A 22,537-nucleotide genomic window follows, 5' to 3' on the forward strand; every position below is an offset into this window, starting at 1 on the left:
AATGAACAGCATGTAATGTGAGGATACTCCAATTCATCAATGTTTTATTTTAACATCGCTGAACAGACCTGATATTTGGAACTTCAGGTATGCAGAGACATTACATTTAACCACTTACAGTAAACCCCATGTCAGGGCTCAATACTAGTGCCTTTTCTGTTTTCTGTTATTGTGGGGAAAGCTTTCCAAGAAAATAGCAGGCCGACATGTGAGCTTGTCAATCTGCTATTTTCAGCCAAAGCTTTCCTCACAATACCGATGCTGGGGTTTAAGTGGTTAATACTCAATTTATTTTCTAGGTACCACTGAGGCACCAACTTTGTATGAACAAGTGACCATACAATGAAGCTGAGAGATTGGAGATACAACTTGGCTGTATGTCAGGATACTACATTACAATGTATGTAGAGTACATGAATAGAATATTTTCTCCTCACATCATCAGCAGTGCAGCCCCTTCCATTTGCATCCGTTGCAAAATGCTGAGAAATCCATAATGATTGCAGTGCATAGCAGTACAATCAACCAAATACAACTAACACGTTAATATGAATATTTCTCATCTAAGGTATGACTTTAATATTACCCAATACATTAGCGTGAGACTGTATTCAAATGTCATACGTTGTTTACAGTATTGAGACATGACACACAGCACAGACAGGGAATTAACATTCCAACCTCAAGCGTTATCACTGTCCCCATAAACATGCCGTGTCCAAAATGCCACAGATGACAGAGAACTGATTCACAGCTAAATGGTTTACAGAGAAAAAGATGTCAGTTGGTGGCTTCCACATATGGTCCGTTCTGCAGTTAAAATACAATGTTTTGTTTTTTTCCTGGGGTGAAGATGACTGACCCTTCTAACAGATAATTGAGAAGAACAGCTGTCAGTGCGGTCCAGAACAGATGAGACAATTAGTTGTTTTGGAGGAGAAAAAAAAAGAGATCAGCAAACATGCTGATAATTCCCATAACAAAGCACAGAACTTTTGTGGTGGAGTTTTTTTATGCTTGTTTGAAGAAAACATTTCAGTCATTAAATGTGCGTTGGTAACCACTGCACAAAAGCCATGACACCACTGAGCATGTTTCTTCCTGCAGATTACGTTTTCTCAGGTACCATAGGTAACTATATTTTTAAACACTGGACTAACAAGGTTTTTAATCCTGCTCAGTCCTGCAGGATTTTGCGTTTGACAGAGGAACTCTGAGATGAAAGATACACAAACAGAGCTCCAGCAGCAGCCCGCGCCCTCAGCTCGTACATGTCATAGTCGTGGGCCCACTCTACGTTTCCCCAATGCTGGATCTGTACAGGGAACACAGCACATTGGAACAAAATATACATAAGAGAGGAATCTCTATGTGGAGGAGTAATAGTTAAAGATAAAAGTTTTTTTATTTCTCCAATCCACAAGGCTACCATTCTACCAAGTGTACCATTCTAAATTAATATGCATAATAAACATTGTACTTTATTAACCGTTATTTAAGCAACAAGCTATCCGTAAAAACAACATGGATTTCAATCAATTTGGGGGGATTTATATTGTTTGTATATCAATTGATATATTGGTTTAAAAAAAAACTAAAACATGCCTGACTGATACTCGTCAGTCAGCTAACTAGATATGGAAGGTCATTACAACAGCTTCTCCCTCTTGCTGGAGTAGTGAGGTAATGATTATTCAAAAAGATTAACACTGCAGAGGTAAACCTGGTAAATACCATGCATTATTAACCCCCCCCCCCACACACACACACACACACACACGTTTGATGCAAAATAATGGGAATCAGTCTGGCTAACGCCGACTACGTGGTACAGCAGCAGCGAGCTGTAGTCATGTTAACCTGGCGCCAAGACCCAGTGTAACTGTAGCACAACATTTAAATGTAGTTAAATCTGCATCAGACTTTGCTCACAATCTTAAATAATACAAAACACATTAAGTAGATGTCAAATGTAACACAGGTATCTTAGTTCATGACACTATTCTGTTACCTGGTATTCCTCCTCTAGTCTGGAAAGCAGCACAGCCTCTTCCACAGTTATGTGTCTGTCAATCACCCCAAGGGACAGCACTACTGACTTTAGCTGGGTAATCATATACTCAAGACCTAATAAAAAAAGAAAGAGTTGGCACTTCTTTAAAACACATCCTTCACTCAATATTGGTGTTAACCCTCCATATTAATTCACATGACACAAAGGTTATCTCATCTTATATTCCAACCATGTCTATATTGTTTATCCGGGGTCATTTTGCAGATGTTTTTTACCTGTTAAGGACCAGAAGTTGTAAGATTTGAGGTGCTGATGGAATGTCTCCTTGGTCCTCTCGGGAATCACAGGACCTAATATATTAGACGACGAGCCGATGACAACATCATATCTGCAGTAGAATTGTGAAAGACAGACATGCGGAGCGCTGTCATTACATCCCGCCCAGTTGTCTCCTTTATGGTTCTGCATTCAATCCAGTATCACATGAATATTATATGATATAGTTGGATGAGGATTATAGTCCTAACTAATGTTGCTTATGATGTTTTGTAGTTGAAGCTAAAAGTAGATATGCCAATGTACAAGTTCTGCAGTGAGCCAACATGCCTCATGGGACTGTTAGGATGGACATATGACAGACATGAGATGGATACGTGACAAATGTTAGGGCCTTCAAATTTAAATCAGCCACTATGCCGAGTAATTACAAGTTGACCTATGGTTAAGTCCCTCCCCTTGAACACGGACTGGCCAATGATACCGTAGCAACCTTAGATACCGTAGCAACCTTAGATACCTTTCAACTCCATAGATGCACATAGCGGTACAGTACATACATGGAGTTAATTAATGATTTTTTACACTGGTTTATGGGATTTTGTGGAGAAAATGGCAAAAGATTTGCATACAACTTTGATGAGGCTGGGCAATGGATGGGGCGATTTTTATCCTGTTTCCTAAACCTAAATAAAACAACCAAATGTTTCCTGTGGATCAAGCTCTGTGCCTGGCCATACAATCGGGTTAATGAGGAGACAGCCCCAGTGCCAGCTTAAATTGACAAAGCAGGTGCCTGAAAGCAGACAGGGGGCACAACAATTACCGTATGTATTCACCCAAGCAGAACTCATGCCATTTGGCATATCACCAAAATAAAAACACAATTGAAAGTCGTGGAGGGATGGTTGCACGGGGACTGGCATTTGGTTGTCTCTGAGTGAGCAGTAGTTGCTGTCAGGGGGTCTCATTTGCTTTGAAATGTGTTCCAATTTTTTGCAGCAAAGATATTCAATTCAACGCAATACTGATTAGTTAATGACACTAGTTAACAATGAGTTAATCACCGCTAAATGTTACACATTACCCCTCATATCTGCATTTACATTTTATACTTACTTATTCCTCTTTGGCATAATGAAGACCTTTTTGACAGCTTCTAGATTAAATTTGGTCTGTCTGGCTCTAAAAGTTGTGTAATGTAGAGCCTCTTGGGCAGATTTATCATATTCCATTTGAATGGTCTAGAACTGCCTTCCAAAGGTAGGCAACCCAGCCTGGCAGAGACCTGCGCTCCAAGGAGCGTACTTTTCTAGTTGTATATGCAACTGACCTGTTTTCAATCCAGTGCAGCACAGGGTCCCACTCATTATTCTGTAGCTCAACCAAACCTGGAGGCTCATCCACTCTGTAACTGCAAAGAAAGAGTACCAATTAAAAATATTCACAACCACTGCAACCGCAGACAATGCTCAGTGTAAACTAGAACTGTGTGGTCAGTGAAACACACCCAATGCTAATACTTAGTGTCTGACAGAGTAACTTCAAAATGTGTCTCTCTCCCTCTGTGTTCGATGTGTGTACATACATATTATGCACAGGTTTTTTTGTGACGTTCAGTATGTTGGTGTTAAGTAGATGTGGGCTCATCACTAAGGCATCGCTCTCTCATGCAAGTGCACATGCTTGAGGGCGTCATACGTTAGTAATCAGATGTGAGCTTTAATTCAACGATGCCACTCACCCATGCACATGCACATGAGCACCCATCATATTCTAGTCTCGCAGTCTACACAACACAGTGGAAGCAACTGCTGAACATCTGTCCTCGACTCCTCATAATCATTAAAAGCAATAACATTTAGGTTCTCAATCAGAGAGCCATACCAATGATCCTTTATTTATTTGTTCCCATTGTTATGCCCATATGTGGTGTAAATAATAATAAGCATACCAGACAGTATCAGTCTCCAAGAACTTGAGAGCAGCAGTGATCATTTGGTCCTCGTTGCGTTCAGTTGGATTGTCCAGCGCTGTGTTACACAGAGTGGTCTGAAATACATTTTTTTTTTTTTTATGTAAAACTTGCTTACACACAGACAAAACACACACACACACACACACACACTTCATCCTAGCGCAGTGTTATAAAGCCAATGGTTGTACCATGTGCATGGTGTAAAACTTCAGTGTGTCCCTCTGAGCATCCCATTCTGTTGCTACAGCAATGGCCAGAGGTTCATTTGGCACCGTGAACAGCTTCCCGCCCGGCGTTTTCAGTTTCCTGCGGTCCAGGTTGATCTCGTATAGGCCACCTGGACAAATAATAATGTAAATGTTAAAACCTAGTATCATTACTTCAATGTTACTTACTGCATGAGTCATGACATACAGTCGGTTGAGTACAGGGAGGGAGGACTCTGCTGCCCACATTTCCCTAGTTCCCACTCTTCCGAGGCCTGGTGCCCACTTTGTTTTGGTGCCCAGATTCCCCTAGTGCCCACTAATCCAAGGTGCCCAGAATGTTTTGGTGCCCACCCTTCCTGTTACTGTACAGTTTATAGTTTGTGTTTCTTTGCTAAAAAATAAACACACAAACCTAAAGGATATCACACCAATAGCATTTAGAAACATACCTTCTCCCTGTGATATGCTGACATCTTCATAAAACTTCCTCCTCTCTGTAATGGAATGGCAGAAACAATGTCATAAAACGTTGATGCAAACTGCAAACAAGAGCTGCATGTGTGCATTTTTGATTATGCATTTGTGGTGGCATTCCCTTACCTTGGAGAGCAGTAGAATATGGATTGCTCCTCAAAGAAAGAAGTGACAGTTGAGCTGGGAGCACATTGCGAGGTGAAATGCCTCCATGTCTCAAGCAAGTGGACAGTCTCACAATACCTTTCAACATTGTAGTAGTGGAACAAGGCTAAGCATACATAAATAAATACAGAGATTGTCCCACTAAAGAACTGGGACCACCAATGATAGCTATCGACAAGCTAGGCTAACCTGTAGTGCTATGCATGAACTACTATAACTTATCTTATTCAAATGACTAACGGAGGACTAACGCAAACGCAAGTCAGCCTAAGTTTATATAGTCTCCATTCACTTGCGTTCACACACCCAGCTTTCAAAAAGACACAACAGCTTCAGTATTCTAAACCATGCGCGTTTGACCTTCCGCGTGTTTGACAGCTGGTTATTTATTTATTTTGCGAATGTTTGACTTTACGCTGGGAGATGTAGTTTCAAAATGGTCTCTTCTCGGCCCGCAAAGAGGACGTCTTCACCCGAGAAAAACTACATTTCTGAACGTCCCACAAAGCCTTCCGCAAAACGAGCCAATGGCCGTTGAGCTCTTAGGCCAGTGGAACCCATGGGCTAATGAGAGGGGCGGATGCTGCTGCCAATGGCGCCGCGTCGAAGTCCACATAGTTTTCTGGGAGCTAGTGGGCGCCTGGCTTACTAGACAGTAAACAGGTTCTGGAGGAATCTGGATGTTGGTGGACTGGCCTCGGTCGCGCTCTCTTCAGACCCCCGCCTAGCTCGTCGCCCGGACGGCCACTGACCCAGCGGTCGGTCGGTGTGGAAGCCCGGAGATCCGAGAGCCATGCCTGTCCCTGCCAGATACCTCAGCAACACCCCCGCCATGGCCTTCCCGTCCTCGGCCTCGCTTATCCCACTGCCGCCGATCAACACCCAGCAGCCCGGCGTCGTCACGTCCCTCCTGTACAGCGGATCCAAGTTCAGAGGCCACCAGAAAAGCAAAGGGAATTCCTACGACGTGGAGGTCGTGTTGCAGGTGAGGTGGTTTAGTGGATGTTTTTCGTTAAACGGGCTGTCAGCTGATGTCGATCTTTTTTACTGATCTGTCATATGATTGACAGCTGAGCGCTGGTTACAGCTGCTAAAATCACCCAGTTTGTTGTTGACATGATGATTTCTGCGTTAGGTATTTTCTTAATCTGACCTGCCAAATCATTATATTTATGCTATCATCGTTGAAGTAACGTACACACATGCAATATAAGCTGTCATAAAGAAGGTCGGTAAAAAATGGATTGAAACGCCTATGATTGTGATGTGTAGCCTACACTAGTACACACTGAACATCAAGATTCTCATGTTGTGTTTATCTTTTAAGCATGTAACAATGGAAGATTCATACTTGTGTGGCTACCTGAAGATAAAAGGATTGACTGAGGTGAGAAGAGAGCATCCCTGTATTCATCTAAAGACCTAAACTATTTACCTTCAGCATGTCACCACTGTCATGTTTGTGTAACCCATCCTGTGAAAACCATGTAAGTAGTCTAATGTATGGACTGCTTCCAGGTCCTCCTGTCAGAGACCGATACAATCTGGCCTATGCTAACGTAAGAGGGGGGGTGGGACCCAGCAACAATGGTTGTTTACATAGTTCAAAAATTGCTTCACTGGTGGCGTTTGTTTAGAATTAGATTTCAAAAGAAAGATACCAAAGCACATTGATTTGCAGATGGCACTGGTCCTCACAGGATGGCCATTCAGGACGAAGGCCTGTGTGGGCGGGCCTGCCACCACATTTAGGCCATTTACCACAACAAACGGGTGTTTCTCACATGCAGGAATACCCAACTCTCACCACGTTCTTCGCCGGAGAGATCATCAGCAGGAAGAGGCCCTTCCTGACCAGGAAGTGGGATGCAGATGAAGATGTGGATCGAAAGCACTGGGTATAATGCATAACGTTGTTTATACCCAACACCAAATATTATACTTTGAGGATGTTGTGGTGGCCATGCAGTGTGCTTAGCACAGCAGCTCAGGCAGTGTCACAATGTGAAGGGCTCAAGTCTCGCTGTCGATCTTTATCATTCTTTGATCCAATGTTTAGCAGAGCTACCCTAAAATGTAGTCTTTTTCATACATGATTCCACTCAAATGACATCAGAATATTTGCCTCATTTTGATTTGTGTGTTGGTATTCAGGGCAAGTTCCAGGCATTCTACCAGTATGCAAAGACATTCAACTCAGACGACTTTGACTACGAGGAGTTGAAGAACTCAGACTATATCTTCATGAGATGGAAAGTAAGGGTTTGCCATCACAAAGGCTCCATCTTGAATATCTCTATTCATAACTGTCTGTCTAATTTTGTCAGAACATGTTGGTTGGACCTGTTTTACAGAGAAATACATGGATTAAAGTCCTCAGTCGGCAAGACTGATTTCATTTGGATTCCATGGAAGCCAGCATGTCTTCTATGGAAGCATGTTGCGCAGCAAAAATAGCCGATCTACAAGCTCTCAATGCGCATTGAGAGCTTGTAGATGGGCTATTTTCGGTTATTTTAAGATTAGAGCATTTGAAGTGGTCAAACTAGCAATATGTTCAGAAGCATCTTCCATAATATCTTAATCGTCTCGGATATTTCATATAAAAGCAAAGGTTAAAGCCTGAATCTGTGATTTCTTCACATGGTTGGCAGTATGTAGAACAGCAGGAACAATATTACTAAAGCATCCTAATTTTACATATTGTATTCATTGTTTGGGAATCGGCGCTAGTGTGTGTGGGGGATCCTTTCACACGGTTTCACAAAGTGAGATTTAATTTAGCTTTAATCCATGGAAATCAGTCAGCGTTGATGTAATGTGTAGTTGCAATAAAGCCATAGTTATGTTTCTTTGTTACAGCAAAATTTAAGCAAACTGAATTGTAACTTCTTCATCCGTTCAGGAACAGTTCCTGGTCCCTGACCACACAATCAAAGACATCAGCGGGGCTTCCTTTGCCGGATTTTACTACATTTGCTTCCAGAAATCCACAGCAACAATCGAGGGCTATTACTACCACAGAAGCTCTGAATGGTAACGGAACCCATCGCAGTTTACTGAGTTTTTGTAGTGAAAATGACTGAATAAGTTAATACTGAAAGGTGTACGTTACAGCTGTGTGTTGCAATTACGATCGGGCCACGGAAGCTGTTGATAGAAACATTGTTAAAGAAGCAAGTGTACACCTTCCTTCTGTTTCTTAAGATTAATATTTTATATGCTGAGGGAATATGAGGGTCAGAATGCTAGTCCATAGGCTACATCATGAGCTGGTATTCATCTTTAGCTTAACCTAACATGAGTAAACCTGTAATGATCCAATTCAAGTTAAATCTTGGTCGATTTGGAACATTGCAGCATGGCATACAACACAACACATTGTCACCAACAGAAGCACATTAAGAAAATAAATATAATGATTATGGTGCACAGGGGACCAAGGGCAGAGAGAGAGGTAAATGTGCAGTTTGCTTCTGTCAGTTTGTGGTGGTCAGCTTGTGTAAGTACAGTCATGTGGCGGTGATTCACATTCCCCCAACATGCAACACTCTCAGCCTATCACAAATGTATGTATTTTCCCTTTTCTCTTTCCTCCTCTTCTAATGCATGTTCTCTTCTCCGTCTGCCCAGGTACCAGTCACTGAACCTCACACACGTTCCTGAACACAGCGCAGCAATCTATGAGTTCCGGTGACCCCGGCACTGTGGCTCTGTTGGTGAGAACCAGGACTTGAGGCAGAGCTGTGGCCTGCAGATGCTACTGTTGGAGGGGGAGGACTAGGGATATGATTTTTTTTCTTTTGTTTTTTGAGGGGGGGAGAGGGCTTTGTTGAAATGGACTCTTAAAATTTATACAAGATAACAAGTGGATGTGCCTGTTGAAAACTGGTCACCCAAGGAGATAAACTCAGGCTGGATCAGTGGATGGACAAACAAGAGGATGAATGAGGAAGATTTGGATTTTATTGAAGGGCAGATTGGTATGTGTAATGGAGACATGGGAGGAGAATGCTGTTTTGCCCCCAGGATGGAGCTTGTAAAGCTATAATCAATAGCAGTGACTGAGTGTGGTTTATAAAGTATACTCTTTATTACTTTTATTTGTTTTAATGTCTGGTTTCCTTCACTCTGCTGCTTGAGACAGTGTTTTGGGACACTTTATCTGTAAGGTCGGGATCCCCCTTTTTGCTACTAGGGAGTTTTCTGCTTTGATCCAACTCAGAGCATGAGGCATCATATTTGACTGCCACTGGACAAGGATTCCCTTTCAGGAGTCTACTCTTGTCAACACAAGTTGGATTTCTAAGGAAGCTGAATAAATCTGCGACTGTGTGGAATAAGTAAAGAAAATGTATTGATGTTTGAGCTAAGTTCAGGATTGGAGCTTTTCACGATTGAAAGCTTTAATGACTTCATAAGCTAGAGTGACAGTATTCTTTTTTTTTTAAGCTAAGCTGTCTCAGCCCACCTTAAAAAGAGATTTTCTACTTATTACTTACTTCATTGTGTGATATCAATTCTGTGTCACGATTAAGGCTGCGAAGCGAGTAACACGAAAAGAAAAGAAATCTTGCTCTGTTAACAAATTGCTTGGGAGATTATTATTACAAGTAACTGCTGTGGATTTGTGCTATTTGGGTACATCTGCACAAAGCATGGTTAATGTTACCAGTGCTACCGTTCAGCGCTTCAACTCTCATAGCCACAACCTCACTGGTTCTTAAATGTTGCATCTGGAAAGTGTTGGCTTGTCTGGATTGCCAGATGGGCTCTCAGTGAGCCAAAACAATCATGAAAGTATTCAAAATAATTTTTAAGTAGTGTTCTTGACCCGGGTCTGCAAACAACATTAGAGCTTTTTATTCAATTTTCAATCATTTTTTTCCCCTCCATCTTGTCACCTTTATGTGTCTTTAACTATGCAACATTGTCAACGTAGCACTCTCCAAACTTCAACCGTGGGTTTTTAGAGACAAACATTTTATTCTATCCTTATAGTATATTAAAAAGAAAGTCTATCTTCATGAAAGAAATATTTTTGTCAAATTGCCTTTTGAAAGCACTCTTCCCCTTCATTTGTGTTCCACTTTCCATGTGATGGTGCCATCTTTTTAAAGCTTATCAGAATTGTATTATAACAGGTCAGATGTGTGAAAATAGGGCTGGACTTGACTGATGGTGTGGCTGTGAGAAAATAATTAAAAAACAACATATCAAAACACCATCACTGTGTAACACTTGTGTCACCGCTGTGTAATACATGAATGTGCAAAACTTAACCTAATAGATTACCACTATGGTAGTAAAATGGACAGGAAATTCGGTCTCTGACGTATTCAAAATGTCTGATTTCATCTTTATCAGCCTTAACATGATTTAGAGAATGGACAGTTACCTGTCTACTTATGGGAGAGAATCTTACCAGCCAACGGCAGAATTATTTGCTGATGTCATTTTCCTGCCATCCAGGAAAGTAGTATATGAAGTAGTTGATTAATTGATTAATAACATTAATTCCTACGTGCAATTGTCTTACAGATGTTCATCTTGGTGCCAGTTGTGCTGACCATATCAGCACGTCGGTAGTGAATAAAACCGTAGACATACATATCACTCAAATATGTATTCAGCATTTTTCACTATTATGTAACCGTTATGAACAGGCATTGTGCGAGTCATTCACAGTATACTGGTAGGTCTTGTGACAGATCATTCAGGAATGACCACATGGAAAGAACTGGTGCTCATTCCAAGCTCAACACTGCCCTCTAGTGATTACAGCTACTAGCTCTAACCCCAATGCTGAATTCATCTCACATAATAGGCTAGGTTTAAAGAACAAGGTGTTATTTGGTCAGTGGTTGTAATGATAGCAATGTTTAAGAATTCACATGTTATTTGACTAGACGTTCTGAAAGAGAATGTTCAAAGCAGATATTATCGTCTCCCTGTATCAATACTTAATTTATTTCTTCCTCACACGACTGACTTGCTGCCACAAAACATCTGACTTGTGTTTGTAACTGATGACCCCAATAGATGAGAAGATAACAGAGAACGTTACTGTTATGCTGAGAACTTTAGACATACTTTATATGTCTAGATATGAAGCACAATAATTCAATAATAGCACGATTTAATAGTTTCCCAAGCTGAAAATGGATTATACTGTATATCATTCAGTGCATAGCTGTAATTAGTTGATACATTTATGACCTGTATCATTCCTTGTTCACAAGCAATCATGATGAATGTATAATGTGCTTATATATGTGCAATATGGAGCAACAACAATATGGCTGCATCCCCACTTTAAGGGACAAACATGAGTTTGACTCTCCAACCTTTTGCTCATAAGAAGAAAGTTATGTCAAATTCCAAAGCATCAAATTCTAAGACATGGTTAGACATCAACTTATGAGGTTACATTGATCTTGCCATATTAACTTTGATATTACAACATTCTGCACCACCCATCACACACACACACATGCACATATGCACACATAACAAATTAAAATTGCGCATGTACCACAGAACTGTATACTCTCTCTCTCTCTCTCTCTCTCTCTCTCTCTCTCTCTCTCTCTCTCTCTCTCTCTCTCTCTCTCTCTCTCTCTCTCTCTCTCTCTCTCTCTCTCTCTCTCTCTCTCTCTCTCTCTCTCTCGAACTCAGTATTATCACAAGGGAGGGGGCGGGTGCCCAACTACTCCTGTCACCCATGGTTTCCTAACCAAATTATGGCTATAGACGAACATAAAGCAATGACATTAACCAGATTATAACTATGCATTGAACATGTACTGTAAGTGTCAGTGTGTGCAGCTTGAGGCGTGCTGAGAAGTCCTTCTCTGTCCATTGGCAATACTGCACATAAAACGCATCTGAGGGGTCTCACTTTCCCCAGTAACCCATGCAACTAACTAACACATAGTCCCAGATAATTAATAATTAATTTAAACCCATTTCGTTTTTGGCTTCACCCAGCTGATTGCAATCCAAGTGATCAGACTTGAGTGCAGGGGGGGGGGCAGTTAGGGGTTAAGTGTCTTGCTTAGGGACACTGGCAACTTGCCGGGGCTGGGAATCGAACCTGCAGCCTTTTGTTTCCAAGGCAGCCTCTATACCCATTCAGCTATGGCCTTGTCACAGTGGAAGTCTCCTTCCCTTGCCAGGCCCAGTAGGCTCTGGTGTCCCAGTGAGAGTGTAGTCTGGTGTGTGTGGGGTATCTCTGTATGCCCCTGGTTCTCTTCAGTGCTGGCGAGGGGCCAGTAAGGTGCCAGCTGGTCACTATGGCAGACTACCTTACGGCCCACCACTGCACCCTATTGTATATACCACGTCATCATTTTGCTAAGGAGCTTTGAGGAGACGCCTTTCTTCTGCATGAAATCATAGGCCTGCTTTGGTGGTCCCCAGCCTCAGTGAGAGAGCTCACTATTGTTAATTCATGAGTGTCTCGTAGTGGCTTTTGTAGCTGAGTGAAGAAGACTAACCCACTCGCCTTCGGGTGGTGGCCCAAACATGAGGTCGACCAGTAGGCTTACTCCAAGACACCGTGGACCATCTGAAACATCAGGGCAGATGCTGCCAAACCAACAAATCATTTTGGCAGCTTTTCTAGTTACAGCGGTCTGGCCTGGGAGTCCATTATGCCTCTGGCCAGTGGTTTCCATGGTGGGTGACAGGAAAGGGGCACAGAATGTCGACGGTACTTACCACCACACATTACAATGGGGCCCCCACCAAGTACTGATGTATTGATCGTGTTAGCACTGGGTAGGGCCTTTCTGGGCGGTGTAGCAGTCACACTTATGGATGAACAGTTCCACATCTTGTCAACAATTTGGCCAGTAAAATGTGCCCCGCGGGTCAATATCCGATTACTGGTGTATTATTGATTTCAGCTGTTTGAATTTTAAACATGCAAGTTTACATGACCAGTTTGAATTACGACAATCCATTGTATTAAGTTGTATTGTATTTTTTATGTTCAATATATTTGTTTTTAAGTTCATAAAGAAAATAATGACTAAACGCATTTGAAATTAACAATTGTTAATATCCCTTTATTATTACATTACTATTGTGGGCTATTTGAGCAATGGGGTTTACAGTATACAGGTGAGTTTAGTTTAGTTTATTAGCACTGTCAGGGACCGAGTTGGTCGGAAGGAGAGACACAGGGAAACGTGGTTGTTGGTTTAAAAGAATGTTCCTTTTTTTTGGTATTTTATTTTTCTTTTTGTGCTTTGCTTCAAAATAATCAAACAATAAATGTGCTCAAAATAAACAAATCAAACTAAATAACTAAACAGAGAAACACAACTGAACTAAAAACTGGACTAACTAGAATGACACAGGAGGTGGACATATATAGGGATGGGTCAGACCACTGTTAACAAAAAAGGGGGAAAAGACAAAGACTACCATTAAACACACACACTCAAAACCCCTGCCCCACCCCATGGTACAGAGGGACTGTGGTTCAGTCTGATTTGTCCAGATTAGCTGTAGATCCATAACAGCTGATCCCCTCTGCTTTGGCCAGCCCCTCATGTCCATATATGTCCGTCAGAAACCTCCCACAGCACTAGTAACTCAAAGAAAACTCAGTCAAATCAAATGCAAACAAACTCATAGAAAAACAACTGAACAATAAACTGTTATTCCAATTGGTTGTGTGTGGTTACATATATTAGATGGCAATTGTGTATAATGTACAACTGAAAATAAACCAACTAAATAAATAAACCAAAAGGAATCACCGTACCATAGGCTCAATGTGTGGCTGCTGAGTCAGCCATCACACACTCCCCCCCTTCGGAGCTCTCGCTGAAACAGCGAGAGAGGTAGTCTGACGTCACATTGAGTTTGCCGGGGATGTGTTGCACTGTAAATCGGAACGGTTGCATGGCCAAGTACCACCTTGTGATGCGGCCATTAGTGTCTTTCATCCGCTGCATCCACTGGAGGGCTTTATGGTCGGTCTGGATAGTGAATTCCCTCCCCAGGAGGTAATACTTGAACGAGTCGAGGGCCCACTTGATGGCCAGGGCTTCTTTTTCCACTGTAGAATACCGCACCTCTCTTGGCTCCAGCTTGCGGCTGATGAACGCCAGGGGATGTTGGTCCTCCGGTGGGCCCTGCAGAAGGACAGCTCCGAGCCCCCTCTCCGAGGCATCAGTTTGTAAAATGAACGGTTTTTCAAAGTCTGGACTGTATAGGACGGGGTTCTTACCCAGAGCCTGCTGGATGTCTTGAAAGGCTGCCAATGTCTCCTTCGTCCACCGGAGCCCATTGGGCCGTGTTTTCCCGGTCATGTCTGTGAGAACAGCAGCTCTATCGGACATATTGGGAATGAAACGGTGATAGAAGCCTGCCATGCCAAGGAAGGACCTTAGCTGCCTCTTGGTATTAGGTGGGGGACAGGAATTAATAGCATGGACCTTGTGGACCTGTGGTTTGATGACCCCATTCCCAATTACAAACCCCAAATACTCAGTCTCAGCTCTGGCGAACACACACTTTGCAGGGTTAATGGTCAGGCCCGCAGATTGGATTCGCCCCAGAACCTCCCCCAGATGTTGGAGATGCTCCTCCCAAGTGGCACTGAAAATCACAATGTCATCAAGATATGCACATCCATAGTGATAACATCCTCTCAATACCTGATCCATCAGTCTTTGAAAGGTTGCCGGGGCCCCATGCAACCCAAATGGCAGGACTGTGAACTGGAAAAGCCCCCATGGAGTGCGAAAGGCTGTCAGCTCCCTAGACCGTTTGGAAAGAGGCACTTGCCAGTAGCCCTTGCATAAGTCAATGGTGGTCAGGTACTTTGCTTTGCCCAGTCGCTCAATCAGGTCATCAATACGTGGTGTTGGGTAAGAATCAAATTTTGACACAGAGTTCAGGTATCTAAAATCAATACAAAATCGTATGGTGCCATCTTTCTTTGGGACTAAAACCACTGGGTTACACCACTCACTTTTGGATTCCTCAATGGTGCCCAGGGACAGCATCAGGTCAACTCTTTTTTCAAGGAGCCCTGGAGGCGTTCTGGAATCCTGTAACTCATACGTTTTACGTCAGCCTCTTTTTTTAAGACAATATCATGTTCAACAATATTTGTGCGTCCTGGATATTCTTGAAATATTTGAGGGTTACATAAAGCTTTCACCTGATTTTGTTGATCCGTTGACAGATGGCCTAGATCAAGCACTGCGGGGGCAGGTGAGGGCAGATATTGGTCATCTACTGCCTCTTCCTCCTCCACCGCTCTGATCAGCATAACCCCTGCCGTCTTCTCTGGTCTCTCAGACCATTCCTTTAGGAGGTTCACATGCAACACCTTACGGGAGCGTGGCCGCCCTGGGGTTGCAACCTGGTAGGTGGTAGGGCCAAGTTGTTTCTCCACCTCAAATGGCCCTTGCCACTTTGCCAGCAGCTTGCTGTCGCTGGTGGGTAGCATGATCAGAACCTTCTGTCCTGGGCTAAAGGACCTCTGTCGTGCTGACTTGTCATACCACGTTTTCTGATAGCGTTGGGCCTCGGCCATGTGCTGCTGGGCGAGTTCCGTCATCTTCTGCAGCTTTTCTCTCATCTTTACCACATAGGTTATTACATCAACAGCTCCCTCCTCCCCCGCCTGGTCCCCTTCCCAAGCCTCCCTCAGCAAAGTCAGAGGTCCCCTCACCTCATGACCATACAACAGTTCAAATGGAGAGAAGCCAGTTGAGGCTTGGGGTACTTCCCTATATGCAAAGAGGAGGTAAGGTAGCCATTGGTCCCAATCAGATCCAGTGTCATCGACAAACTTACGGAGCATTTGCTTGAGGGTCTGGTTAAACCTCTCCGTTAGTCCATCTGTCTGCGGATGGTAAGGGGTCGTTCGCACACCCTTGATGCCGAGCAGCTGGTAAACCTGTTTCAGAAGGGTGGACATGAAATTAGTGCCCTGGTCTGTTAAAATCCCCTGCGGAAGGCCCACCCTGGAGAAAAACTGCACCAAGGAGAATGCCACAGCTTTTGCTTTGATGGATTTTAGAGGGAACACTTCTGGATATTTAGTAGCGTAATCTGTAATCACCAGCATGTAACGGTTTCCGGCTTTACTTTTTTCAACTGGACCAACAATGTCCATACCTAATCGTTCAAAGGGGGTGCCAATAATGGGGAGAGGCTGAAGTGGAGCTCTCGAGGGTCTTCTGGCTGATGTCTTCTGGCACTGAGGGCAAGTCCTACAAAACTGGTCAACATCTGCCTGTAGACCAGGCCAGTTAAAGTGTCGTTTAATGCGCGCTATGGTCTTGTGTTTCCCTAGGTGGCCCGCCCAGGGAACAGAGTGGCCCAAGGTAAGTACTGACTCTCGGGCTAACCTGGGAACGACTAGCTGCTTAACTGGTCCATGTTGAAGGTAGAGCATACCCTTCTGTAGGAAATACCCATTCCCCCCCTCTTTAGCATTTTGCAACAATGTGGCTAAACTGGGGTCATCCTGTTGCATCTGCACCATATTTGAGGGCACCTTAAAACCCAGTGGCAGGTCTGGAGCTACCTCCTTTGAGGGTTTTACCACAGTATGCTGGAACTTCTCCTGCCTCCTTTGTGTGCGTGGTTTTCGGGCTTTCCCAGGCTGTTGGTCTAGGTCTGCATCATAAAAAGGCAGGGTACTGAGTGTTACTGATGGCTCATCTACCAACTTGGCTTGGGCTCTGGTTACTGCAACATTACAACTGTGAGGTTTGTGTAACAAATCAAACAAGACAGGCAGGTCACTACCTAACACGGCTGAAAAGGGCAGATTGTCTGCCACTCCAATGTTCAACAGGTACGTTTGTCCTTGCACTTCAATGTACATGTCAGCCGTGGGGTACGGCTTCTTATCTCCATGCACACAGCAAATGGGAATTGTCTCTGAAGTGCAAATAACATTGGGTGGCACGAATTTCCGGTGCACCAGGGTCTGATCACTGCCAGTGTCAATTAGGGCCTTCAGAGTCTTTCCATTAATTTTGACGGTTGCCATCTTCATGTACTGATCATTATTAGTTTGTAAATCATTTTTACGAGGCACCACACACATTTGAGTGAGCTTGAGTGGGTTCTTTGGGCAATTTGGTTGTATGTGGCCTTCCTGTCCACACAAATAACAAGTGGGTACTCTATTAAACCGTTTTGTTGGTGTATTTGTTGGCTGGTTCTCCCTGATGGGAGCCTTACCCACACCTGGTGTTGCATCCTGGTATTGAGGAGAGGTGGGCCAGCGGTTCTCTTTTGCTTCCCTCCAGTTGTTATAGCTCCATGGCTGTCCTTTCCTCCTGGCGGCCACAAACACATCAGCCAGTGACGCAGCCTTTGCTGCCGATGGGGGATCATGCTCCTTGATCCATATCTGTAGCTCAGGGGATAGCATGCGTAAGTATTGCTCCAAAATGATCATTTCACCAACATCATTAACAGTTTTATCTTTCGGTCGGATCCACTTCTGATACAGCTCCTTTAACCTTACATACAGTTCCTTGGGGGTTTCCCCCGGTTCAATATCTGTGTAGCGAAATCTCTGCCTATAGGACTCTGGATTAATGTCATATTTTCTTAGAATGGCATTTTTAACATTCTCATAATCATGAGTTTCATCAACATCCATATGTACATAGGCACTTCTCGCCTTACCAGTAAGCAGTGGAATTAGGCGGAAAACCCAATCAGATTTAGGCCACCTACATGCTGATGAGATTTTTTCAAAAGTCGTCAGAAAATGTTCAATATCATCACTCTCAGTTAATTTTTCCAATCTAGGCTCTGGAGAGAAGCGGAACCGACCTGAGTTAGCGATGTCTGGGGAGCCCTCTGGAGACGCTGCTGCTTCAGCAGCCTGTGGACCAGGTTCACCACCTGCATTGCGTTCTGGGCCCGGGGAAGTATGAGCCTGCACCTCCAGCTGCATCTGCTGGAACTGATTTTTCAGTGCCTCAAACCGTTGCTCCTGACGAGCATCCCGGGCCTCCTGTTTGCCAATGTGGTCCTGAAAAATACTGGCCAAATCTGCCAGTGTTGGCTCTCGGCTTATCTCAGGGGCTCCTCTAGAGTCTGGGCTATCCTCCTCAACCTCCTCATCCTCCTGTGTCGGCTTTGGTGATCCTCTTCTTCCTCTACCACGATTCATTGCTCAGGGTTTGGAAACAAACAAAAAAACTTTGAGAAAAAGTGGGGGGGGAAAAGAAAAAACCTGTGCTCTCCTCCGTTGTCCCACCACTGCCACCATCTGTCAGGGACCGAGTTGGTCGGAAGGAGAGACACAGGGAAACGTGGTTGTTGGTTTAAAAGAATGTTCCTTTTTTTTGGTATTTTATTTTTCTTTTTGTGCTTTGCTTCAAAATAATCAAACAATAAATGTGCTCAAAATAAACAAATCAAACTAAATAACTAAACAGAGAAACACAACTGAACTAAAAACTGGACTAACTAGAATGACACAGGAGGTGGACATATATAGGGATGGGTCAGACCACTGTTAACAAAAAAGGGGGAAAAGACAAAGACTACCATTAAACACACACACTCAAAACCCCTGCCCCACCCCATGGTACAGAGGGACTGTGGTTCAGTCTGATTTGTCCAGATTAGCTGTAGATCCATAACAGCTGATCCCCTCTGCTTTGGCCAGCCCCTCATGTCCATATATGTCCGTCAGAAACCTCCCACAGCACTAGTAACTCAAAGAAAACTCAGTCAAATCAAATGCAAACAAACTCATAGAAAAACAACTGAACAATAAACTGTTATTCCAATTGGTTGTGTGTGGTTACATATATTAGATGGCAATTGTGTATAATGTACAACTGAAAATAAACCAACTAAATAAATAAACCAAAAGGAATCACCGTACCATAGGCTCAATGTGTGGCTGCTGAGTCAGCCATCACAAGCACTTTGTAATATAAAATAGAAAACAAGTTATTGTGCAAGAAAAGGAAAAAAACAATTTAGAATCCTTTCCATAATAGAGGAGATCATTAAATAATAAATTAAAAGTTCAATAAGAACAATACAAAATAATACAAGCTTACAAGGGGACCAGCAGTAAAATTGCACAGAAAAGGACAGAATGACAAATGAATAAGAATTAGACATAGGCAAGGATAGTGATGACTTTAGGGATGCATCTGAGTTCCACAACTGAGGGCCTCTATATTTTATGAAACAAGTATGTTTTGAAGTACAACGAAAGGGTAAATTAAAGTAATTTCTTTGCCTTGTTTGGTAGGAGTGATGTCAGAAGTAAAATTAAGAAAAATATGAAAATAATTGGGAATGTCTTGTTTGCATTATTTTTATTTAGTAAACATAAATAAACAGGATTGAAAAAAAATGGACCTTGTCTAAAAGACAATAAGGAATATTTAATAAAGAGAGGTGCAGATGGCTCATGTCTATTAGACTGAGAAATCATTCTCAAAAACCTCAGTGAGAGTGCAGGTATGCAATGTGGCCCCCTGGAGTGAGTGTGGAAATTTAGTGGCCCTCTCCATCATCAAAGTTGCCCACCCCGCAAAGGAGCTCTTGTACCTCGCTTCCCTCCTCAGGTGCTTGTCAGTAGTTAGTTGTACAGCAGGCCACTGAGCGAGGCTGGCCCACTGGATTGTTATCCAGGGCTGATACAGCACCTGATTCAATCCAACCCCAGACCTGGTAGAGCAGTGGTTCCCAAACCTTTTAGCTCAAGACCCAAAAGAGAATTTAATTTGATTTACTCTCGACCCATCAAAATTGGTCCGCGACCCAAAGATGGGTCCCGACCCACTATTTGGGAAACAGGTTGGTAGAGGATGCTAGTCGTTCATGTGGCTAAGAGTGATTAAGTCTTTTTAATCATAATATTATGTACAAATACTGGGATCTGGTCAAGGTCAATATTACAACACTTGCTTTTTGGACTCTCTTGCCGATGATTAACTTAAGATGTGAATATTTGTTGCAGAACTGGGAAACTCCAGTATTTCCAGGCTACTGCATCTTGGAGCTTCCCTTTGGTGAAGGATCTGACGGCTTCCCTGAGTTAGCTGAGTGAGCTGGAGGGGTTGTAAGGTTGGATCAGGTTTTGAAGATATGTACTAGATGGGTACTACTAAGGTTTTGATACAGATAAGAATATGTATCATCCATAATATTCAAATTTGTAGCAACACTTAACCATACTAAGGCCTGCAGTATGATGAAAATAAACACACAGGTGGCACACCCATTTCCCTTATATGTTTACCCTCTTGAGCAACCACTGCCTTCCTGGAAAGGTCCATAGAATGCTTGTGTCTACTACGATAAGTACCTATCCTTTTGTACTTTTTGTACTATCTACTGTAGTTCTCAGAAGTCTCTACCACACCTTTCTCCACAACTTCCCCCTGATCACAATTAGTATTATGGATGGAAAGCTTTTGCCACAAATAAAGAATATCTCCCAATAGCAGTGGTTCCCCAACCTGTTCGTGGCCCACCCATCTGACCACATGCCGTGTTAAGTGGTCAGATGTTTATTGATAAACATTATTTTGATAAACATCTGGCTGTCATGGTCCGCTCCTCGGGCCGTGGACTGTGACTTTATTATTTAGCCTTTGACTACCCTTATAAGGTCTTGGACTTATTTGGCCTTTGTTCTGCTGTTGTCTTTAGTTTTGTATTTATGTTACTCTGTTGTTGCCTTTTGCCCTGATGTTCTGTACCTTTATTTTGTAGTATTGTTTCCTGTTCTGCTTAGTTACTGTTACCTGTCTTGTCTCACCTCCCGTTTGATTAGTTATGTCCTCCTCCTGTCCTCTTAGTCCCCCAGCCTATCCCAGTGTTGATTGTCTGTTGAGTTCACCTGTGTGGCTGTGTCTTATTATTTCCCTGTCTATTTAAGTCCTGTGTTTGCACTGTATCCCTGCTTGTTCATTGTCTAATGTTACGTGTAGTATGTCTTGGTTTCAGTTCCTTTTCGTCTGTATTCCCACCTTTTGAGTTAATAAACACTTTGAACCGACCTGTTCAGCCTCTGCCTCATCCTGCACTTCGGACCTACATTCTGCCCTGACTCAGACCGTGACACTGGCTAAAAGTAATACTGAAACTAATAAAAAACTAAACTAATAAGCCATTTAAAGAAAAACAGCAAACCCACATTGAAAACAAATTGTAAATAAACTGAAATTGAAAATAAAAAAATATGATAATGTTAAACTAATATAGCCTTGGTGTTGCCTAAAGTGCATTTGAGGCTGCACTGTTCCAACTGTTCATGGGAAAAACAGGTGCCTGCTCTCCTAATAATATGACTGACTTCCAACAACAATATAAATAAAAGGGCATGGTCTGACTTACAGTAAAGAGCACAAATAAACTGAGCTATTTCCTGTTGGCAGACCAATAAAAGCGGACCACACCCTTAGTGGTCAAGAAGAGAGAAAGCAGATTGTGTGCATATGTTTCAACTTACCTAGTACAATAATAATGCCAGGTATTAGGTAATGTCACTAAATATGCCTTCAGACTATCACTGCCTGTTAAATTTAGATGAATGACTTTGAAGCCATGTCCAAATAATACAACGGAAAACTTGTGCGACATTTTGAAAACTTGTGAAATGGGGCCTCCATCTTTAACATGTACAGGTGGCTGGACCAGTCTTTCTGACTCCTAACGTTTTCAGCATGCAGAATAATATCCATTGTTTATTGTTCTTCCGAGCTATATGCGTGCATCCTTTTTTACTTCAAACATGTCTCCATAAAAAGTAGAAGTGACGCCTGAAGGACCAGACTTCTTGCCTGCATGATTGTGTGTTTCTTTGAGTATGTCTGCACATTTGTAATGTGAGAATGTTAGTGGGAAGATGAGTGAGGGAGTGAGAGGTCCACCCACAACTGCTTATATGCATACACACAGGGCCATGCACAGACTTTTGGGACACTCACCCACCCACCCACCCACACAAACACACACACACACACACACACACACACACACACACACACACACACACACACACACACACACACACACACACACACACACACACATAAATGCATAATGATGAAATAAGAAGAAGGATGTGACATTGGAGGGATGACGTGTGGCATTGCGACAACTGTAGGCCTACTTGTGTATGTGTATATATGTTGATATTGATAATGTGTTTTTAGTTGTCAGAATATTGGAGCTGTCAGTCTATACAATAGCAGCATTGTTTGGGTAATGAAACACATACATCTAAAGAGTGGCAGAATAAATGCAACTGTTTGGAATTATATTAATTTCAAGTAACGATGTTACATAATGTTCTACACAGCATAATCAAGAACAAATAATAATTATACGTCAAAACGAGTTTTGGCCAACATGTACAGCACCACCATGACGCCAATATGCAAGATG

The 22,537-nt window shown here is 42.8% G+C and overlaps 2 protein-coding genes across 2 annotated transcripts; one reads left to right on the forward strand and one right to left on the reverse strand.

Moving 5' to 3' along the window:
* Nucleotides 1–17: 17 nt before the first annotated feature.
* atpaf2 (ATP synthase mitochondrial F1 complex assembly factor 2) lies at nucleotides 18–5,478 on the reverse strand. The gene is made up of 8 exons (XM_084078632.1): nucleotides 5,078–5,478; nucleotides 4,927–4,971; nucleotides 4,457–4,605; nucleotides 4,245–4,342; nucleotides 3,624–3,704; nucleotides 2,290–2,402; nucleotides 2,012–2,127; nucleotides 18–1,315 (listed from the first exon to the last, which is right to left on the reverse strand). Exons 1-8 carry the CDS (start codon nucleotides 5,202–5,204, stop codon nucleotides 1,178–1,180), a joined length of 867 nt encoding a protein of 288 aa, XP_083934758.1. The 5' UTR covers nucleotides 5,205–5,478; the 3' UTR covers nucleotides 18–1,177.
* Nucleotides 5,479–5,700: 222 nt separating this feature from the next.
* On the forward strand, nucleotides 5,701–10,342 carry LOC311060598 (glucose-induced degradation protein 4 homolog). Its single transcript, XM_084078831.1, has 6 exons — nucleotides 5,701–6,101; nucleotides 6,444–6,503; nucleotides 6,907–7,014; nucleotides 7,271–7,372; nucleotides 8,022–8,152; nucleotides 8,750–10,342. Exons 1-6 carry the CDS (start codon nucleotides 5,910–5,912, stop codon nucleotides 8,811–8,813), a joined length of 657 nt encoding a protein of 218 aa, XP_083934957.1. The 5' UTR covers nucleotides 5,701–5,909; the 3' UTR covers nucleotides 8,814–10,342.
* Nucleotides 10,343–22,537: the final 12,195 nt, after the last annotated feature.

This window comes from Gymnoscopelus microlampas (genome assembly GCF_963454915.1).
Source record: "Gymnoscopelus microlampas genome assembly, chromosome: 14".
Classification (NCBI taxonomy): Eukaryota; Metazoa; Chordata; class Actinopteri; order Myctophiformes; family Myctophidae; genus Gymnoscopelus; species Gymnoscopelus microlampas.

Excerpts from the sequence above, each read along its gene's own strand:
- LOC311060598 (XM_084078831.1), top strand. The coding sequence starts at position 5,910 with ATGCCTGTCCCTGCCAGATACCTCAGCAACACCCCCGCCATGGCCTTC. Across the intron at positions 7,015-7,270 it reads ATGTGGATCGAAAGCACTGG|GGCAAGTTCCAGGCATTCTA; the intron begins GTATAATGCATA and ends GTTGGTATTCAG. Across the intron at positions 7,373-8,021 it reads ATATCTTCATGAGATGGAAA|GAACAGTTCCTGGTCCCTGA; the intron begins GTAAGGGTTTGC and ends TCATCCGTTCAG.
- atpaf2 (XM_084078632.1), bottom strand. The coding sequence starts at position 5,204 with ATGTTGAAAGGTATTGTGAGACTGTCCACTTGCTTGAGACATGGAGGC. Across the intron at positions 3,705-4,244 it reads TTGGAGACTGATACTGTCTG|TTACAGAGTGGATGAGCCTC; the intron begins GTATGCTTATTA and ends CTTTCTTTGCAG. Across the intron at positions 2,403-3,623 it reads CTGCACTGGATTGAAAACAG|ATATGATGTTGTCATCGGCT; the intron begins GTCAGTTGCATA and ends ATTCTACTGCAG.